The following is a 21215-nucleotide window of genomic DNA, read 5'->3' on the forward strand; positions in this document are numbered from 1 at the left end:
AATGAATGAATGCACATAGAATTCAGACATTTTTATTAGAAAAAAAAAAACACTACTGTGCAATCTTAGAAAATCATGTCTTGGAAAGAGGACTGGATGAGGGAGATGTCATTTCCAAGGTGGTGACATTGATTCCCATCTCACCTGTGGCCAGAAAAAGAGTTTGCATCAATTTAATTGAATTGTAGAAACAAACAAAATACTACATTTGTTGTTTTTTACCTAACAGTATGGCTTAAATCACAGAGGGAACAATTCAATAAATTCACTAATGTAGCATTGCATCAAAACTCCAATTTGTTGAAATGCACAATTAAAAAAAAAAGAAAAAAAAAAAAAGGCTGAACCTGGTAAGCACAAAAAGATACCAAAGAGGACTTACCTCTTCATTCATAGTGGGGGGCTCTACTCCTGCTTCTTAGGATTATTGACAGCGACATAGTGATATAACACAACCAGCAAGAACAACGACACGCCAAGCATATTGGCAAAGATGGCCAGCTGTACGTCTGTCACCATTCTGCAAACAATCATCAAGTGTAAGGAGCCTGCTCAAGTATGTCAGACAAATGCACGATGTGGATATTTGTTGTTTCGCCATCGTTAAGTCATTTTCACTGGTGTGATATATTTGTTTCCCAAACTCTTCACATAACAAACAGGCATTTTATGACCTGGTCACATTTATTCATTCATTCGTTGTGGTGTGACATTATCAACCTGCACACTTGTCTTGTTAGGCAGGTAAGTAATTTATATGTAATTTCCAAGAGTTATACACAAACTATTGCTTAATTATAAAGCAGATTCTAACTGCTACCTATCTCTAGTTAAAATCTCTACAAGTCATTTGAACGTAATTTTAGTTTGAGGTAAATGTACCCCACTAATATGAACTATATTCTTTATTACATTAAATATAAATATAACTAAACACAATTTGTTGTGTAATCTGAAGTGGTCCACCAATCTGTTTCACGTTAGCCTAGCTAGCTAACTAGAGGAACCGCCGCAGGCTAAACTAACCAACACAACGAACATTACATGTAACTGCTGAACGAAAGTGTCAAATTAAACATATCTCGTTGTAATATAGATGATGTTGCTACTTACATGAACCTTTAAATTGGGTTTTTAACTCGTCTCGAGCGATGCTTCAGCCGCTCAGGAACAGACCAGCAAATCCTCCGCTGTCTTCCGGTTGGAGAGGAAAGCCACGTCACATTTAAAAGCGCCATATAAACAGTTTCACTTAGGTTGTGATGAATTAACAGAAATAAAACCCAGCGATAGAGGCTGAATTCAGCCTGTCAAGCAACGCCAAAATAAATTAAATACTCTGCGTCGAGGCAACTTTACCCCGTTTGCTGACGCTTTTCTCATTCTTTTATCGCAACCACCCGAGCCACAGGTGGCAGTAGTGAGCTGCAGCTGGCTGTGTCTGTCGCCGAAGCAGAGGCGCCAACGGGTCGATACCACCTCACCCGGTGTGAACGGCTGTGGCTAAGCTAGATGGTACTTCGACACGGCAGCTAACACTGGGGAATTGAGTTTCCAGATCTGTATATCCCATCGCTGAGCCACTGGGTACCACCATGGCTCTTTACGAATATGTCACTCAGGAGCAGCTTGCGGGCTTCGATAAATACAAGGTATGATTAGCATGCTAGCAGCTAGCTAACCATTGAGTCGACAGTGTGTGATTCACAGCTAGCTGTCACGATTTGGAGGGTGCTTCCCTGGCACAGGAGAGTGTGTGAAGGTGGCCGGTGTTAGCCAGAGTCATAGCGGCTGTTGCACACGATTCTCCTAAAAATAAAAGCGCGGAAGTGGAGCATTATAGCATCTCTTATGTGGATGGCTTCTCATAACTACACGATCAAGTCGATGGTATTTTGTGTGGAGTTATAATGTTGACGGAGTGGTCCTAAATAACGTTTTAAAAAAGCACTCTTACTCCTCTTAATAAGGAGTGGCTGCTATTTCAGGAATTTCTCCAGACAATTCAGTATTGATAAGAGACGGTTTAACTTGGCCTGTGGTATATATAAATTGGTTTATCAGTATAATATGTAGTGTACCCCTGAATTTGACAAACAAGCATATAAGTGGTGTATAGTTGTAAGTGTGTTCAAAGTTTGTGTGCATTGTTTAATCATTTATTGTCTGTCACTTCAGCTAAATAGCAGTTTAATAATGAGATGCTTGAGCCTGGACATATAAGTATAACGACAGGTATTTAAAGTCTTGTGATTTACAGCAAATATTCGTGTAGTGTCAGTCTGATAGCATGAAATGACAGCTAAAAAGTCCTTTATTTGAAAGTGGTGGCCGGAAGTGTGGTTGTTTACCCTGTTGCGCTTGACTTTGGCGCATATGTGCTAGTAGCTAGCTAACGACTGTGGTTTGGCTATAAAACATAATACTTTAGAGAGACACGTTTTGACAGGTCCCTCCCCCGACTGTCCCGTTTTTGAACAGATGACTAATTGTTTAATGTCTCTTATTAAACAAAGAAGCAGAAGAAATGAAAAGCTAAGAAGGCAAACCCTCATCCTGAAGCAGTAAGGTTGATAAGAGATAAGTCTGATAAGAGATGGACACCGGCAAGTGAAATCACTTTACTAGGATTTCTAGTGACTTTAAAGTTGTGTGTGTGTGTGGTTTTTAGTGTAAAAGACAATCCCATTAGTGTTGAGCGAACCACAGTAAAGATGAGCATCATGGCAATACCCGGGGGCTATAGAGGACTGAAAATAAGGAGTGGCTGCTATTTCAGGAATTTCTCCAGACAATTCAGTATTGATAAGAGATGATTTAACTTGGCCTGTGGTATATAGAAATTGGTTTATTAGTATGATTTGTAATGTACCCCTGAATTTGACAAACAAGTATATAAGTGGTGTATAGTTGTAAGCCTTTCTCCAGTGTGTTCAAAGTTGGTGTGCAAATTCTTTTAAAATAAGGACTACAATTGCATAACTGGCTCTGTTTTCAATTTTCTTTATGCTCTATGCCTCTAAATGACTCAGAGGTGTCTCAGTCTCTCTCACTCTCCAGTGTCATCTCTTACTTTGATTACTAAAGGAAACTGCTCCCTTGAGCTGTTTATCATGAGAAGCTTTTTTCCAATAATTGCTTTAAAGTGGCTCACTCCCTGTACTGGCTGCTGTGCTTCAAGCACTGGCTGCTGGAGGAGAGCGGAGAATGACTAATGAAAGTAAAACAAAGGATTGTGGCTGTGCTTTGATGCAGTTTGTTTTCTTAAAGGTTGCACCATTGTGCACAGACACAAGCGTGTAAGTGGAAAGCACGTGAAAGTGAAAGGTGGTTCCACCTATCATGTGAGGATTTTTTTTCATGTAGTCACCAATCTTTTCTGTCCTCTCACCCTAACTGTTCAAGGCAGACGGTCGCCCAAACTGAGCCGCGTTCTGCTGGAGGATTCATCCGTTAAAGGGAGATTTTCCTCTCCACAGTCGCCAGGCGCTTGCTCCATTAGTGAGAAAGAAGCTTGTGGATTCTGTCAATGTGTGCATTTGCTTTTCATTTGGATGGTCATGTTTGTACATGATGAAGCTCTGAATTATGTTTACAGTGTATGGTTTTGCCAATCACATTTTTATTTATTTGAGGAACACACTCTTTTCACATAACCCGACATAATGACTATCTTTATTCATATTGGAAATTCTAGTTGAAGTGTTTGGGTTATGGACATGTAATCTGTGAAAATTTATTTTGAAAATTAAAATCTTAATAATGTATTAGATAAGCAATTGTGCTCACCCAGCAGAAGCCTGTGTACATATTAGGAGTGTTCAGTAGTACCATTAGTCTGTGTTCTTGGTTTGCTGCTGTAGTATTAACTGCTTCACTATATCTATAGTAAACACACATTGTGGTGTTTTATTTAAGAGTATGCTGCTCTTGTGAGAACAGATAAAAATCAGTAATCAACCTTTTTGTAGTTACCCAAAACTACAGATTCCAATTTTCTTTCAAGGGAATTAAGAGTGTGAATGAGATCAAACCCTAAAAATCGAAATCTATTACAGAAAAAGGCTATCCACTGACATCACAGAGAAAGCATTTCGTCTCAATTAGAAAGTCTAGCATTAAAAAACACACGTAATGCAGCTTTACAGACGCCTTAGATTGTACGAACTCTGGTAACGGTTCATTATGCTGTAGCATTTGCATATGTTCGTCATGCATGGATGAAGTTACAGAGACTGGATTCAGGTTGTTTTGGTCTGCATGATGACAGACTACCACCATGATCTGGTAAACATGTTTACATGTGAGAACATATGGGCTTTTGCAAGCCCTGGTTTGCTTGCAATGACAAGAAATTTAAAAATTACATTAAGAAAATGGCACTAAAGTAGATGAACTCTAATACATGATAGTCACTTGTTGCCTGATTAAACTGTGTCTCTTTGCAGTACAGTGCAGTGGACTCCAATCCCCTGTCTGTCTATATCATGCACCCTTTCTGGAATTTTGTAGTGAAGGTGAGAAAGACCTATTCATCTCTTATGGGTCTGTGCATCTGCACGTGGTACATCATTAATGAGGTTTCCAACCATCTGCTCTGATACAGTAACAACACAGCCTCACACACCGCCACCTTGTTTATCTCTGTTCTCTGTGTCAGAACACATCAGACTCAGGCTATATATATATATATATATATATATATATATGTGTGTGTGTTATGTAAGGGACCATCCTTTATAAATACTACATTAAGAAGTTTATATACTTCATCATATCTGCTCAACTACAACCAGACATTCATTTAAAAGAATTCATATCCTCATACACAACAATAATTACAGTATATTTTCTCTGTGTCCTTTCTGTGATGAGCTGACATGTCAGTTAATTGTTATTCACTGGGGTGTTTTCTTCTCTTTAACAGTTTCTGCCAATGTGGTTGGCTCCAAACCTCATTACATTCACAGGCTTTATGTTCCTCGTGTTGAACTTCCTTATTTTGGCCTTCTATGACTTTGACTTCACCGCCTCTGGTAGGTCCTGTGTGTTGTTTATTTCTCTCCCCAGCTGTGTTTGTCTTGGACAGGATGGAATGTTTTTTTCAATTTGTTTTGCCGAATCCACCCCACGTCATGACATCTAAGTTTATTTAGTCAAAGGCAAAGTCCATCACTTAGTGAAACGTGATTGCCTGTGTTGACAGATGGTAATGACTAACCATGCCACAGATATACAGTGAACTGCCACAGTCAACATGTGCAAGAACACATAAGATAACATAAGATAAACTTTATTCAATCCCAAAGGGAAATTCAGGTCCCAAATACACGTTTGTGATTGACACAAAACTGGTCCAATATTTTGCTCTGTCATGTCTTTCTTTTGCACAAATAAGTAACCATATATGAATAAAGTAAACTCACAGTGTAACCTCTGCAATTAATATGAAAGCTAGGCAGTGACCTCATGTGAGTATCTGCTGTCAGGAATCAGTCCTTATGAGAAGAGCTAAATGTTAGAGGATCACATTAAATATGCTCCTTTCCTGTTTTTACCCCAGTGTAAGCATTATCTTCTGTCAGGAACATGGCTTTCATGTTTTCCAGTGTGTCTCAGTGTGGTACGATGTATATTTACATTATTTGTGTCTCAGGTGCAAAACATGAACACGTGCCTAGTTGGGTCTGGGTTGCTGCAGGGATCTTCAACTTCTTGGCCTATACGCTTGGTGAGTCCTAACCCCTGTAACCCTTATGTTTTTTTTTCTTCTTTTTTTTTGACTGTTTGAGAGGCTCAGAGGGAATTCTTATAGAACATACATAGAGCCATTAAACTCTATTCCTAAGCAGAAGTGGATACTGTGCATAAAATCCTTGTTGCAGATATATTTGTGTTTAGTTCTTTTTTTTTTTCTCGATTGAGAAACTACTGCTTGTCAGCTATTAAAATGTTGATTAGGGTGTTAATGAGAGATGTCAATTGTAGTTCTTGTATTAGGTAGGAATAGGTATAAGTAACAACAGGTCTTCACATGACCAGTCAACAGAAATGCTTGAAAATACTCTGTGAAGGGAGCTTTTCTGGTCAATATACTGAAATGGATGACAGGTTTGATATGAATAAAAATCACCCTGAGATGTAGAAAATGTTACACAGTCACTTTAAAAGGGTCATATTTACACAACCAGGTGTAACATTAAGAACCTTCAATGTTTGAGCATGTGGTTTTTAGAGCAGGGGTGCCAGAGTGTGTCAGAGCAATGCCTCTAATCGATAGGTGCAGTCTGAGCTGTTGTTTCCATGGGATGTTATACACATATACTAACTAAAGTGCAATATATTCATGTGACACTGACAAGCCTCTTTTAAACCTTACTCCTCCAGATATGCCACAGGCTCTCAGTGAATCTAACTACAGTCAAATAAAAATTTAACTGTCAAATTCTTTTTCTCTGCGTGTTGGTCGTGTGTAGACACGTACTACCATTTATACAAAATGACTTTCCATATGGGGTTTCCCATGATGATGTGCTTGTAGAATACTTCCATGTGTGGATGAAGTGAGTGTAGCCCAGTTGTGACAGTGAATTCAGTGGTGGGTAGTAGGAATGTGGCTTTGTACAGACTTTATACAGTTATGTGAGTGTGGGCAGCAGCTTTGGGTGGATGTGAGAAATGTAAAAAAAGAAAAAAAAAAAAAACATGTTTTTGTACCCATCTTTATACCTATGTGCATCTTTCTGAGTATTCACTTATACTGTAGGTAATGATCTTTCTTTCCTATAGATGGTGTAGATGGAAAACAGGCGCGACGCACCAACTCCTCCACACCACTAGGGGAGCTTTTCGACCACGGCCTGGACAGCTGGGCCTGCATGCTCTTTGTGGCCACTGTATACTCCATATTTGGGCGTGGGGAGAGTGGAGTGAGCGTGGTCACACTATACTACATCCTGTGGATGGTTCTGTTCTCCTTCATCCTGTCCCACTGGGAGAAATATAACACTGGCATTCTGTTTCTGCCCTGGGGATACGACATGAGCCAAGTGGTAAGGGCATACACATAAAGCTACTGTACCGTGTTAGCCTTGCTGAGGCCAGGTTACTGTTCTTATGGCTGTTAAGATCTCTGTTGTTGCAAGGCCCATGTGCACTTTCCAATGGCAACAATATTGGATTTAATGATAAGCAGTGGTGGGTGAGTGGTTAGCACTGTTGCCTCACAGCAAGAAGGTCCCGGATTCGCTACCTGGCCTTTCTGTCTGGAGTTTGCATGTTCTCCCTGTGCTTGTGTGGGTTTTCTCCAGGTACTCTGGTTTCCTCCCACAGTCCAAAAACATGTATGTCAGGTTGATTGGTGACTCTAAATTCCCCCTAGGAGTGAGTGTGTGAGGTTGTTTGTCTTTTTGTGTCTCTATGTGGCCCTGTGATGGACTGGTGACCTGTCCAGGTTGTACCCCTGCCTTTCACCCAAAGAGAGCTGGGATAGGCTCCAGCAGATCCCTGTGACCCTGGTTAAGGAATAAGCAGGTATAGATGATGTATGGATATGGATATGGATGGATGGATAGATATATGAGCAGTGGCTCAACCTGATTAGACAGATGGAGACAAAAGCAGTCTCATTTCTAGCCAACAACCATTGATTTTTGTTGGCTGAAATAACAGCTATCTTTATCAGATGTTCTCTGGAACTAGTCTGCTAATGAAGCTGATGCTAGTTCCATTTGTGAAAATTCTGATGGTGCAAGTTAAAGTAAGACAAATGTAACATTTATGTTTTGTTTATATTTTCAACCAGCATGTTTAAATTGAACCTTAATGTGTTAAAAATGTGTTTTTAGAATGGGGACTAACTAGTGTTTTGATGAGTGTAACTGTATGTCAGATAATGAGCTTATTGGGGGTTGCAGGAGTAGAAGCTATAGCCCATTAAGATAGGGGCTGAATGTAGTGGCATCCAGGACTGGCTCACACAATGAGTAGTCTTGTGCTTTATATGTGTATTTTTGTTTTGAAGAGGGTAAAAAAAAAAGAAATGATCATCCAATCATGTCTGTGAAGATGGTTGCCCTGCTGTGCATAGTTGCACATCATGAACTCTGGCTGGACAATGGTTGTTTGGAGAAGTGGTTTAGTGACTGGTCAGTTGCCACCATGACATACCAGCCTTCTAATACTTGTCTTGGGTCTCCTATCTTTCCAGACCATCTCCCTTGTCTACTTGGTCACTGCTGTGGTCGGTGTGGAAACCTGGTACCAGCCAGTCCTGTTGCACTTCCTCTACAGAGACCTTTTCACCTTTATGATCATCGGTGAGCTACGATTGGTCAGTCTGAAAATATTTATGTACTGTGCTAAAACAGATACAATAATAAATGTGTATTCATTTTTAGCCTGTTCCTTCGCTGTGACCTTACCCATGAGCCTTTACAATGTTCTGAAGTAAGTACAGCTGTTATTGGCATTTTGTTATTTTGTAGTATCATTATTTAATGGAGTGCTTTGAACCTGGGATTTTGCAGGGCTTACCGCAGTGACACTTTGAAGCACAGCAGTCTATATGAAGCTTTTCTGCCCTTCCTCTCACCCGTCCTCCTCTTTATCTTGTCCACCATTTGGGTGGTGTATTCGCCGTCCAACATCCTGGATCTGCAGCCCAGAATCTTCTACCTCATGGTTGGGACAGCATTTGCAAATGTCACGGTGAGTGTCTGCACAAACAGACACACCCCTTTTTTGTGCTTTTCATAAGCACACAAAACACACTTTTTTGTATTCATGTGTTTTTGTCTGTATTTATCTTGCAGTGTAAGCTGATTGTGTGTCAGATGAGTAACACACGTTGTCAGGCGCTGAGCTGGCTGTTGCTGCCCATGTCAGTGGTGGTGTTGTTGGCAGTTACCAAGGTGGTCACCAATGAGACTCTGCTGCTGCATCTGTGGACAGCTGCTGTCATGCTAGCGCACATACACTACGGTGTATCAGTGGTAAGATAATTTCCTTTAAAAGCAATTTCCTCATGGGTTTGCATCTATCTACTATGTGTTCATGCTTGTTCCAAAATCCCAATCTGTAAATGACACACATTGTTTCACAATATTCATATACATGAACTGAATAATGTTATTTCCACGGGTAGGTACACCAACTCAGCAAACACTTCAAAATCTTCGCCTTCTCCTTGAAGAAGCCTAACAGTGACTGACAGGAGGAGGAACGAATCGGCTTGAAAGAGGCAGAGGTTTAGGCTTCTCTCCTCCTCTACTTACTGACACGTCACTTTCATCACTGCAGAAACTGCATCTCTGCCCCTCCATCCAAGAGGACACTGCAAGTGGAAGACGCACACACACGCACCCACACTCACACACTCATACAGACATTCCCAGACAACAAAACTCCAGTCTCAGCGATGGGGTGGGCCCAGGGGGGGGGCTCTGGCTTCCATTATTGGTGATTGGCTAACTTAGTTGAGCCAATGAGGTGCAATTGTTTCCTACGGAAATGTGCTTCAGTCATGAGGACAGGAGCCCAGAGGAGCCATGCAAACACACACATTCTGCTTTCATGTAACTAATATATACACAAACAGCTGCACTGTCATAGTATTATGAATGTATAATATGCCTTCGGGAAACACAATTTCAATTGTATTATATTAACAGGAATGCCTCAATTAGTGTTGTTTCAAACTTGACCAAACCTCTGAACTCTGGTCACATCTGGCTCACACTTCCACAGCTGTGTCCACAGTTTAAAGGTTCAGTCACCTTTTTATTATCAGAGGACTCTGAGTTGGAAGTCTGTGTGATATATGTTTAATGGGTAGTGGGTAATACGCACTGTATGTGTTAAGCGGTTTGAGGCTTTTTAGTGTAAAACTGAGATAAATCTTTAAAAAAACTACTCCTGTAAAATATTGTGTACATTTCCCCTAAATGAATTCCACATTCAGCTCTGTAATGGCAGCTGTCATTAGAAAACAGAGTTGAATATTGACTGTCCAGGGCATGAATTGACCAGGGATACCTATGATCTTACCTATGAACTCCACTGATCTTCCACCTTTAACCTCTGTCTGAGCACTGGCCTCCCAGCTCTCCCTACCACCTAAGGTGTCGTGTCTTCATGCTGGTTCGTTCTGTTAACTTTTTATTTTTTACATTTATTTTATTTTTTTACTTTTTGTCTGTTGCCATGGCAATGGTGTGTGATTTAGTTGTGCAGCGCTTGAATGAAGAGTGTGCCCAAAAACCGTTACTGGAGCGGACTCACTCTGAGGGAACAGGCCGTTGCACACGATGCCACAACCACCGCCACCTTGCCTGGTGTCACACTGCTCACACAGATACGCTTATCACACTTTTTCTGTTGTTTGTCACTTTACTGTGATTCACACTGTGTTTCCATGGTGAAGATGGATATTCAGTAGTGGCTGCAGAGTGGACCTGGCTTCTCATCACGTTGGTTTTCACTGCAGGGTAAAACAAGATGAGATAATCTGTTATTTTCTTCAAGCCTTTACTCTTTTTCTTTATTCCTCTCTTAGAACATAAACACTTCTTATAGCATGGTTGTACTTCAGAGGAAATAAGTTTATCTGTAACTTTAGCCTTTTGAATCCGTTATGCTTTTGTTGAAAAGTGCCCAGTTTTGTTTACCTGTAAGAACATTTTCCTGGTTCAGATCTCTAATAACTGTTGTTAGAAATTAGAAATTCACTGCTCTAGCTTGTCCTGATCAAAACCTAGGTGATGAGGTCTTTCATAGCCTGGTTCTTGACCAAACCAGAAAAAATGTCTGCAGAGTCTGCTGGGCCTCTGGTTTACATGTCATGCCTCACTGTCACCTGTCAAAAATAGGTGAAATGGCCCAGTCAGCCATAAAACATTAGTCTAATGTCTGGGGCTGAATGGTTATGAAGAAAACCTGTTAAAACAAACAGAAGATGAACTGTTGGGAAAGCCTTATACTTGCCTTGTGAAAGGCAAGTCTAGTGATGTGACTGAATGTAAATATTCTGTCACAGTAATAATGATCTAATTTTTACTGTACAGTAGACTGCTGCTGATAAAAGTGTGACCATACTCAATTATTAAAAGGTACAAAAGATTAGATGCACTTGGGTTAAAATATACATAGATCTTTTGCTTATTAGTTGTTTTTTTTTCCCACTTATTCAGACAGTTTGTACATAAACTGCTAATGAGCTACAGTCTGCATGTAGGCACAACTGTAGTGTTACTGTTGTACTATCCTCTCTCCTGCCGTAATACCCAGCAAAGTAGCCAATGTTGGTTTTTAGTACCTCTGCACTGCAACCAGGGAAAGCTGTTCTGCAATCATAAGCATTGATGTGTTCATAATGAAGCCCAGCATCTGTGACTGCAGACTGTTGGACAATTGTGATTGATATTTTGCCACTGAAACAGTTTTTCTGGTCTGGTGGGTGTATTCACTGTCTGGGTATGTGTACTGTTAATGTATGGGTCTATATCTGTGTAAATACATATGTCTTCATTTTACTTTTTAAACAGCAAATGGGATTGTTTTCTGGAAGGCCAATTCCTCCAAACATGGTGAAGGTAGCTAGTTGACCAGGGGGAGGATCTTTTCCTGTCAGCTATAAATCTTGCAGTCCAGGTTAAATCAAAACTGTATAAGTTGTTCCTAGATCAGCAAGTAGTTCTCTGCTCTACCTACTGATTGGATTGTGCTTTTCTCTGTAGTAATTTCAAGAGGGCACCAGCCATGAGTCTAAGGATGTCTACTACTGGGCTCCAAACACTACAAACAATGCTAATATGCAACATGGAATTTTATATTTATCGAAAAGTCATCAGTCAGCAGCATGAGAACAACAGTGCCATTTAAAGAAACAAAAATCAGTCTGAAATCTGATAATTAATAAACAAATCTCTTTAAATCTTTACACTTACATTGCAGGGCATTTTTTGTAGTGTTGCTCCTCAGCTTCATGCACACATTTCTAGGAAAAATTTTCTTAACCATTTAACTTCGCCCGCCTGGATCAATGAACCAATTTGTTTAAATTATGACTAGATTGTTGTATAAAGCTGCTCTGGCAAAACCCCAGGGCTTTGGTGTGACTACTTGTAATGTATTTAACCTGTGAAAGAAAGGACTGTCCATAAACAAATAAAACTGAATTTTCTTTAACTTGTGTTACTGTTTTAGAGCAAGGAACACGAACTTTTATAGCTGTTTTTAAAAATGTGAGTTAAGCTGCAGCTACTGTAATAGTCCACTAGGTAGTAGCAGAAAGCAGCTTTAGGACTTTGGTAATGCATAATGTTCCTGTATTGTAAACAACATCCGGCATAGCCACATACAGGGCATAGCCTCTAGTCTTTGCAGTCTCAAATACTGTCCTTTAAGTAGCATAAGGTCTCATTTTGTCCTATTTTACTGTATGCACATACTTTATTTTACATTATTATACATTGTTATTATACATGACAATGACAATGTCAACTACTTCTGCTGAAACAACAGATTTGATATTACAGAAAATATTTGTGATCATCTTCTATTGCTGGCAACCAGATGGCGCAGCCTTTCACAGGGTTTTTATTTCTGTGATCTGCATTTTACTGTGCTACTGCTACCCAGCTATAAAGAAATGTGCAGGTATGTCAATGTATATTTCATTTGAATTTAAAGCCAATTTTAAAGTAAATGCAAAGTGCTGTAAATCATATATACTGAAATGAAACAACTTTCAATTATCCACACTATTCACTTTTGGCAAGACAATGTGTTCTTACAAATCAAACTTCATACAAAGGTAAAATATCACATAGTTAAAGTGATGGAGTTTGATAGATAAAAATTTGTAAACTAACCTGCAATACAGGGAGCCTCCAGCAGATGGCGCTGTAGAACAGTAACTGGTGCTACATGTTTTTCTATTCTCTGTGTAGTTTACTTAATAGACTGAAATAAATATATGTACTGCAAAAGTACAACATATATTAATATATGACATACTTGTAAATTATAATAAATGTAAATGTGTATAAACTTTTTTTTTTTTTACGTGTTAAGTGAAATTTGCATTTGCATTTGATTTGATACCTCCTTGTGCATTCATATTAACAAAGTAAAGCCAACCACTGTGAAGGACATTGTAATGAAATGGGAAGACGTGTCTTTCATGCATGAAGTTGGTGGTTCAAAACCAGACTGAGCCTTCAGGGAGAGACTAAAAAGACCAAGGTCCCCAACTAAGACAGAAGAAGTACTTTTCACCCCCCCCCCCCCCCCCCCGCGCAAAAAAATTATAATAATAATTTACACCAATTCTAACTTTCTAACTATTGGCTCTGCCTTAGTCTGGACTTGAAACACCAACCAGCAGGCTCCAAGCACCTGCCACTACCCCTGCACCACCAGCTCAATCAAATGAGTTTAGGTCATATTTGGCAAAGACGACATCAAAGTTCACAAAAAAGTATATTGCACAGTATTTGTTTTCCATTTGAAAATGCAACTAATGTCAAAAGACATGAAGTACCTTTTCAAATGGTAAATGGTCTGGTAAATGTAATCAAATAACAACGCAAAAAAAAAAAAAAAAACAGTTCAGGTTATCCGTAAAAAACACATTTTCCTTTCAGTTTGTTCTGATTCACGCCAAGAAGAAAAAACTGCCAGGAGAGGTATAATACAGATCATCTGAATGGGATTTAAGACTCAGAAGACCGCATGGAGGATGAGTGACACTTAATGAAGTTCAAACGTTCAAAAACAGTCTTGCCTTGTTTGAATTCAAGCAACAAGGGTGGACGAATACTCTGCAAAATACACTAACACTGACCTGCTTTCTATTCAAGCCTAAGTCCATGCAGACCCCAAAATGGACAAAGTGTCTAGTAGCATTCTAAAAACACATCTAAACACATAAACATATTTATTTGGTCAAATTAATTTTGACGCCCTACACTTCTCTCTGTGTACACAGAAAGCCAATCACATACTTTAGCAGGGGATAACTGACAGAACAACTGCCGTTTCTGACAAAATTACACCAAAACCAGATGAAAAAAAAAATATATATATATATATCACTAGAGAGATTTTCACAAGACCTTTACACTGTAGGACTAAAAGCTTCGTTGGACTGTTACAGCTGTACAGGGGTTTAGCACAGTGCTGTGCAACAATATCTGCCTTGATCGATGAAAAATTAAGAAATGAATGTTCTGTTTGAAAACCTATTAAAAATAAGGAGCTGATTTTTCTGTTTTCAGCATCTTCAAATGTTTCATGCCAATAAAATGGTGACACCATTAAACTGGTGAGAGGAACATCAAGGCCCAAGCAGCCAAACTTTTACTGACATGTTAAGTTCTGACAAGGCTTCAGTTTTCGCTGCTGACAATACCACAAAACTATTTATTGCCTCCTCTCAGACCCATGGCGCCTCCTCCTGGACCCTCAGCGCCTCCTCCCAGATCCCTGGCACCAGAGGAAAACATCTTTAAAAGTATCAGGTCCAGAGGATTCTGGGAGACTGAGAGGGAATCTTAACTTTTTAGTCTTGACCCAAAGCAGCTGAAATCCATCTGGACATCAAAAATATCTCTTAGCTATAGCCTCAGTCTGTCATCAGGGGAATCATCCAGTCAGTTCTCTGCTCATCCATCACTGTGTGGTTTGGTTCAGCAAACATAAACAACAGGAACAGAGTCTAACAGACAGTTTGGGCTGCAGAAAGAATCACTGGTGCCAACCTGCCCTCCATATTTTTACTTGTGTATATAATGCTGACTTACAACGAAGCACATTGAGAGCCACTGCATCTTAGTCACATTCCTCGTGTGTAGCATGTGGCGCATGTTAAAAACCCTTTTACAGTTTGCAGTTGCAAAAGTAAGTTAGTTAATCTGGTCAAATCTTCCACTGACCATTTACAACAGCAAAAAAACTGGCAGAAACTGCTTTGATCTCTTGACATCAAAGATCCATTGTTGCAAAAAAAATGATCGTATTTTCTGGACTATAGGTTGCACCAGAGAATTTGTCACTTTAAGCAAAAACAGCCTTGTTAAACAACAACAAAAAAATAAAACATACATAAGTTGCTTTGATATATAAGTCACATTTCTCATGTATAGCTCTTTCTTTTGGGCAGCATTTTCACATCTGTTACACTAGGAGTGTAGTTTAGCAAGAACATAAGTGCTTTTTCTTTTTCATTGGCAAAATATTATCTATATTTAAGTCAAGAGTGCCATCTAAGGCTAGTGACTACTCAACAAAATGACTGTGAATATACACACATAAGTTGCTTCGCTATATTAGTCTCACTACAAGCCAGAGGAGTAAGAAAAAAATGCAACTTATAGTCTGGAAAATACGGTATTTCAAAATGCCTCCATTATCACTGTAAACTGTGCAGTGTGAAAAGTGCTGCGGGAGTTTTCACAGTGATTCACTTGAGTTTTTTGGAACAATGGCTGTTTTAAATCAGACAGAAGTAATGTAATTGGTAGCTGGAGGGTCAGCGGGGTCTGGAAACAGATAGGTTCACAAAGTCAAATCCTGAACTCCATCAGACAAACTCATCTGTGTACACCTGCGACACTTTTCCTCAGAGTGGAAACCAGTTATCAAATATCCAACACATCTTGTTACAAAAAACACCTTAAACTCACATCAGAGTCAAGCTGACCCAGGGTTCCCTCTCTTTTCAAGACATTCCTGGAACATTAGGCTGCTATGTCAGATGAGGATCACGTCCTACACTTTGGCTCTTAGAGCAAACCAAAAAGGTAAAAAAATGTCACTTTCCAACCCACAGAAAGGGTCTGGCCAAGGATGCTGCATTTTAGGGTCACAAGATAAACCACAGCATGCAATCACTAACTCTACGACAATAAAAGTATCACTTGAACACATTTCTTCCCACAGAAGAGTTATCATTTTGATGAGTCTTCTTCACAGTGTGAATTCATGCTGAACTTAACACCTCTGACTCATGCGGTTCTGCTCTCTGTTACAGACTTCATTAGTAATTGATCGTCTCCTCGCCTGCAGGTTTGTCTGGTGGAAAAAAAATGAGCGTGTGGGTTTGTTATCTCTGCGCCTGCAGAAACTCTTCAAACCCCCATGGGGATCATACTGCAGACCTTTAAGCGAGTACTGATACGAAGTGAATGAACCCTGCCAAATGGAGAGAGAGAAATCCAAAGTGAAAGTGGAGGCCATCTGTTGTGAACATGTCAGTGCTGAGCTCTGCCTGTCTCAGCAGCTGGCAGCAGCTCAGGATGATGGTTTATCAAGACAGAATCTTCTTCAACCAGAAATATGACGCTCATCAAGCAATGATACGCTGCTTTAATAAAAGGATCACTTTAGGCCCAGTTAAACAGGAACGATGACTGCGAGACATGCACACAATTCTTATCCAGCACCAAATCTGACAGCACTGATGAGACTGACAGAAAAACTTTCGCTACCACGACAGACGACCCTGTTTTCGATCACCTTACTTCTTTTTGAGTATCAGCCTGCTGTGAAGGTTGAGCTCCCATATGCTGAGGTTAAAGTGACACAGTGTCTTTTAGTGAATTAGCTGGTGTTGATCCTGAACTGACAGTTAATCAGAGATGGCATCAATTAACCGTGCTTGGTTCGGGTTGCCACCCTGCGACACTGGATGTTTTGTGCACCGGTGACCCTCATGACTCTCCTGCGTGCGTGCACGCGCGCGCGCGCACGCACACACACACACACACACACACACACACACACACACACACACACACACACACACACACTGTGGAGGTGAGTAGCCAGAGCCCAGTTAACCACCGCACCACCGTGGATGGCACCCCCCTGTGAGGTGACACTCAATTATGGATGACCATCATTAGAAACCAGACACGCCAGAACACAGGCTTGCACAGACTGACACACACACGCGCACACACACACACACACACACAAACACGGGCACAGCGATTATTCTCAGAGACACCCAAGACCATTGAAGTGCTAATGGGGTAACACCATCCATTTCGTTCCATAACTGCTGCACCTGTAAGCCCTGTGGCCTCCAGGTGACCACAGGTATGAGTAGCTGATCCAAATCAGTGTCAAATTATGATACTGTCCCTAACTAATTACATTTGATGGCAAAGCTCACTGGCTCTCTTGTATCGGCTTAATCCTGCATTTGTTCTGCGAAAGAGCAAACACAAAGGACACATCTCTCCTCAGTCATTAACAGAAGGATTAAACTACTATACATCAAAATAACAGCACAGACAGCCATGCATTCAGAATGTGCCCACACACACAAAACCAGTGAAGGTTTCAGCTTTCTGAGTGACATCTGAGGTTGTCAGTTCACTGCTACCTGTCTATCCACATGTGACACGTCTATTGTTGATCCTCCTCTTTCCTCTATCCCATGCAAGCAGCATGGATGGCACCGTGAATTGATCCTCTTTTGGTTAATCATCATGATTTCCAGATGACGAATCCTCTGTGATGGAATTTTGTACAGACATTTATGTCCCCCTTTGCATTAATTATAACATTTGGTGATCATTAAATTTTTCATCCGACATTATCACCAGGTTCAATTTACAGTTTGTCCCATGTTGTTTATGATTAAATACTTGTGAAACTAACCACAGTTGGAACCAGAGGTGAACTCTAAGCTCTCTCTGTATGAGCTCCCATTTGGATGATCTGAACACACACCTGACACAGCCTATATCAGTTCACAAAAACACATAAAGTCATGCAGACAAACTCAGTGAGTGATAAGGGCTGTGCACCACAGACCAATGCCACCCACGACCATGTGTAAAACACAGGGACAACCAGGTTGGCTCACATCAACATGGTTTGGTGACTAATCAAGTGCAGAGTCATTTTTCTAAAGACATGTGAGTGAATGAATAAAGTTAAACTCAGATCATCGTCTGGTCTGTCCAGAACACCACATATACGGTGTATGAATGCACATCCATGTTCAGCTGGACTGAAGACCATGTGGATTTACAGTCTCAGGCCAGTGGCAAGGTGAAATAAGATAAGATATTTTAGAACCTGTTCAAACAGCATCTGCTCTAATAAGTAACTAGCTCAACCCTGAAGTATCAGAAGCATCTGCCAAACAGACAAGTCCAGTCATGTAAGTGTCTTTAATAAGGCAAACAAACCCTTACAAACACACAGGTGACTAACTCCCAGTGACCCAGACTGACCGTCTCCAAGGCATCTTACCTAGCAGGGCATGTCAATCTGTGCCACCACAGGCTGAAACTTGAATGCAACTTCTGCCACATTAGCAATGAACAGTGGGTGAGGCAGAGCTGAGTTCATGTGAAGGAAGATTGTTTGTTCAAGTCAGATTTCATGCTCCCACGAGTCCAGACTGAAACCTTCAGGTCATTACAATGAAACCAGGTCCTTTAAAGCAGCTGATACATGCACTAGTCTTAATAATCCACACGTAATTGTTAAGTTATTGACTGACGGCACCATGCTTGAAATCTGAATAGTTCATTATTAGGCCTGTGCATTTAACATGAACTCTAATGACATAACCATTTTCAATTCTGACATTTACCCATTGGCAGTAATCACCACAACAGAGAGTAGTGTAGGCCTGCTTAGGAAAGGCCACTAGATGCCACAGGTAGTGCTGCGTTTACTTACTTTCATTTCATTGCGGTTAATTTACTTGGCCAGTGTCGACAGTAATCAGAAATGCTCTGCTTCATTATTTATCTGGTTACAACGACTTACTACGTAACGTTCATGGAAATCCAGGCCGTTTGCTTTTGTATTTGTATAGACATATGTCTATATGCGCACAACCTGCGTAAACCCTGCGCACTGCGCTGGAGACTGTGTTGCCATATTACCATCAGTACAAAGAGTGCAAAGATTAGGCTACTCCAGGCTACTCTCAGTAAAAACTCCATGTGACTTCACTTTACTTACAGTTCTGTCTCTTCGTTTTCAGAATTAAACCACGGGATTTTCACAGAGCCTGCAGATTACAGGTCACTATTCAGAGGCCTGATTAAAGAACTGTGGAATAAAGTGTCCGTTTCCTTCCTCAGTGGCGAGGAAGCTGTCATAATTAGGGGTGGAAGGAAACGCTGCCACGCATTATACATGCATCGACGTATTTTCGACGTAGCCTAATCGATTACGTTGATGCGTTTTTCCAACCCTATGAGACTTCGGGACTTCGTTTTCTTATTTTCACTTTGAGATACAAAAAACGAGGAAACCCCGTTTTTGAATTAATTTACGCGTACTGGAGAAAATAGGCCTATTCTTTTACTTTTTAAATTAAAATTAAAATTTTGAAGTTTTAATTTTTGTGACTGTTGTGCCCTTTTGTGTCTAATCTTCTGAATGAAAATGTCTTGGTACCGTATGTCAGTATGTAAATTATGTCGGGGTATAGTATGTCATGAAAATTATGACTTATTAAATAATGTTTTGAAAAACAGGAATTACAAAAATAATAAAAAAGATGCCATAGTATAAAATGATATAAAATTATGCCTCAGTATAGTAAGTGAACAAAAATTGTATCTTATTACAATATGTCATAAAAATTAGCCTTAGTATGGGAGGTCATGAATTTTATCCTATAGTATATTAAACTGAGCAAAAATATTAAGGGAAGACTCAAATCTCACATCAAATCGTTTTGTATAATTTGCTCAGGACGAGGATCAATGAAAATCATCAACACATGGAGGACTGTATTCATAATCAGACTGAAAATCCTACTGAGAATTTGAACTCACAGGCTCATCCAAGGTGTATCAGTTTCATCACAGCATCTCCTAATGTGACTCAGAGGTGAATGTAGCCCCCATAAGCCTGCATGCACTCCCCACAGTGTCTGGGCATGTTCCTGATGAGTGGGGGGAGGGGTGTCCTGGGAAATCTCCTCCCAGACCTGGATCAGAGCATCAGTGAGTTCCTGGACAATCTGTGGTGGCGTCAGACGCACCGAGACATAGTGTCCCATGGGTGCTCAACTGGAATTAGGTCAGGGGAACATGAGGGTCAGTCAGTAGCATCAAACAGCCTTCATCAATAAATGTTCCCCTTGTTTTTTGAGCAGTGTATATATCTCACTCTACTATGTCATGAAAGTATTAGCTCACTATAGCATATCATGGAAATGATATGTATGTGTTAAAAATATGCTGTATTATGGTAAAAAAAAAACTAATGATTGTTGAAAATAATGCTTTACTGCAGTAAATAATAAAAATCCCTTATATTAGAGTGTGCCATTAAGTATATGCTCTATGTGGTGAAATATATGCCTTAGTAAAGTATGGAAAAATATGTGCAACATGAATTATTAACCAATTTTCCATACCTTGTTTGCAAGGATAAAATTACCTTAGTTGTTTTTCAGGTGATATATATTTATATGTATATATATAATATATATTTTTTTACTTAACTTGATTCTTACCAAGCTATCCTTGTTTGGTGTATTGCTATTGTTCGTTGTGAATGTGTGTGTATGTTTGATGCAGTATCAGAGTTTAGTGGTTCATATCACTGTTAAGTAGACAGAGGTAACTGGAGTGGGGGATATATCCATCTCAGTGGGTTCAATCTGTCTTCATTGGGCACATGGAGAACATGCACTTCAACAATTCACACACACAGACTATCAGGTAACAACCCCTGAATTATTTAGCAGTCACAAAGAGCAGCCACCAGATTCTTCCACATCTTTGCAGAACATCTGAATATTAATGATCTCGAGCTGGCGACATGCACCAGAGTGAAGAGACTGAATTTTTTTTGGTATAAATTAGCTTTTTTGTTGTATGACAAACCATTTACTAAATATTCCTCACACCTTCACAGTTGTCTGTTAAAGAATTGGCTTTGTGCAGTGAAAAGATCAATATATAGCAAAAAAAAAGTTCATGTAAAAGATTATCAGTCCTCAGTTTTACTTACAGGCTGGTTGATGAGTGTAAAAAAAATGTGTTTGCAAATTTATGTTACTGGTATTTGACCTTAGCCATTTTGGTCCTTGTCCCTACCACAAAACACTACAAATCGTAACATGAGAATCAGCTCATTGGTTTACCAAACAAATACTTTGGTAACCTGAGCACTAACAAAATCCTGAGTAGTTACCAATCCAGAGAGGAACAAACCAGAAACTA

General features: G+C 39.9%; 2 protein-coding genes across 2 annotated transcripts; one reads left to right on the forward strand and one right to left on the reverse strand.

The window, feature by feature from the left end:
• Positions 1-16: 16 nt before the first annotated feature.
• On the reverse strand, positions 17-1118 carry ost4 (oligosaccharyltransferase complex subunit 4 (non-catalytic)). Its single transcript, XM_026319441.1, has 3 exons — positions 1114-1118; positions 383-520; positions 17-144 (listed from the first exon to the last, which is right to left on the reverse strand). The coding sequence occupies exon 2, from the start codon at positions 517-519 to the stop codon at positions 406-408; it is 114 nt and encodes a 37-aa protein (XP_026175226.1). The 5' UTR covers position 520; positions 1114-1118; the 3' UTR covers positions 17-144; positions 383-405.
• selenoi (selenoprotein I) lies at positions 1108-12186 on the forward strand. The gene is made up of 10 exons (XM_026319440.2): positions 1108-1652; positions 4449-4517; positions 4928-5036; positions 5657-5731; positions 6790-7052; positions 8210-8318; positions 8400-8448; positions 8529-8709; positions 8814-8993; positions 9146-12186. Exons 1-10 carry the CDS (start codon positions 1596-1598, stop codon positions 9251-9253), a joined length of 1200 nt encoding a protein of 399 aa, XP_026175225.1. The 5' UTR covers positions 1108-1595; the 3' UTR covers positions 9254-12186.
• The last annotated feature ends 9029 nt before the right edge of the window (positions 12187-21215 follow it).

The sequence above is a fragment of the Mastacembelus armatus genome, chromosome 24, assembly GCF_900324485.2.
Source record: "Mastacembelus armatus chromosome 24, fMasArm1.2, whole genome shotgun sequence".
Taxonomy (NCBI): Eukaryota; Metazoa; Chordata; class Actinopteri; order Synbranchiformes; family Mastacembelidae; genus Mastacembelus; species Mastacembelus armatus.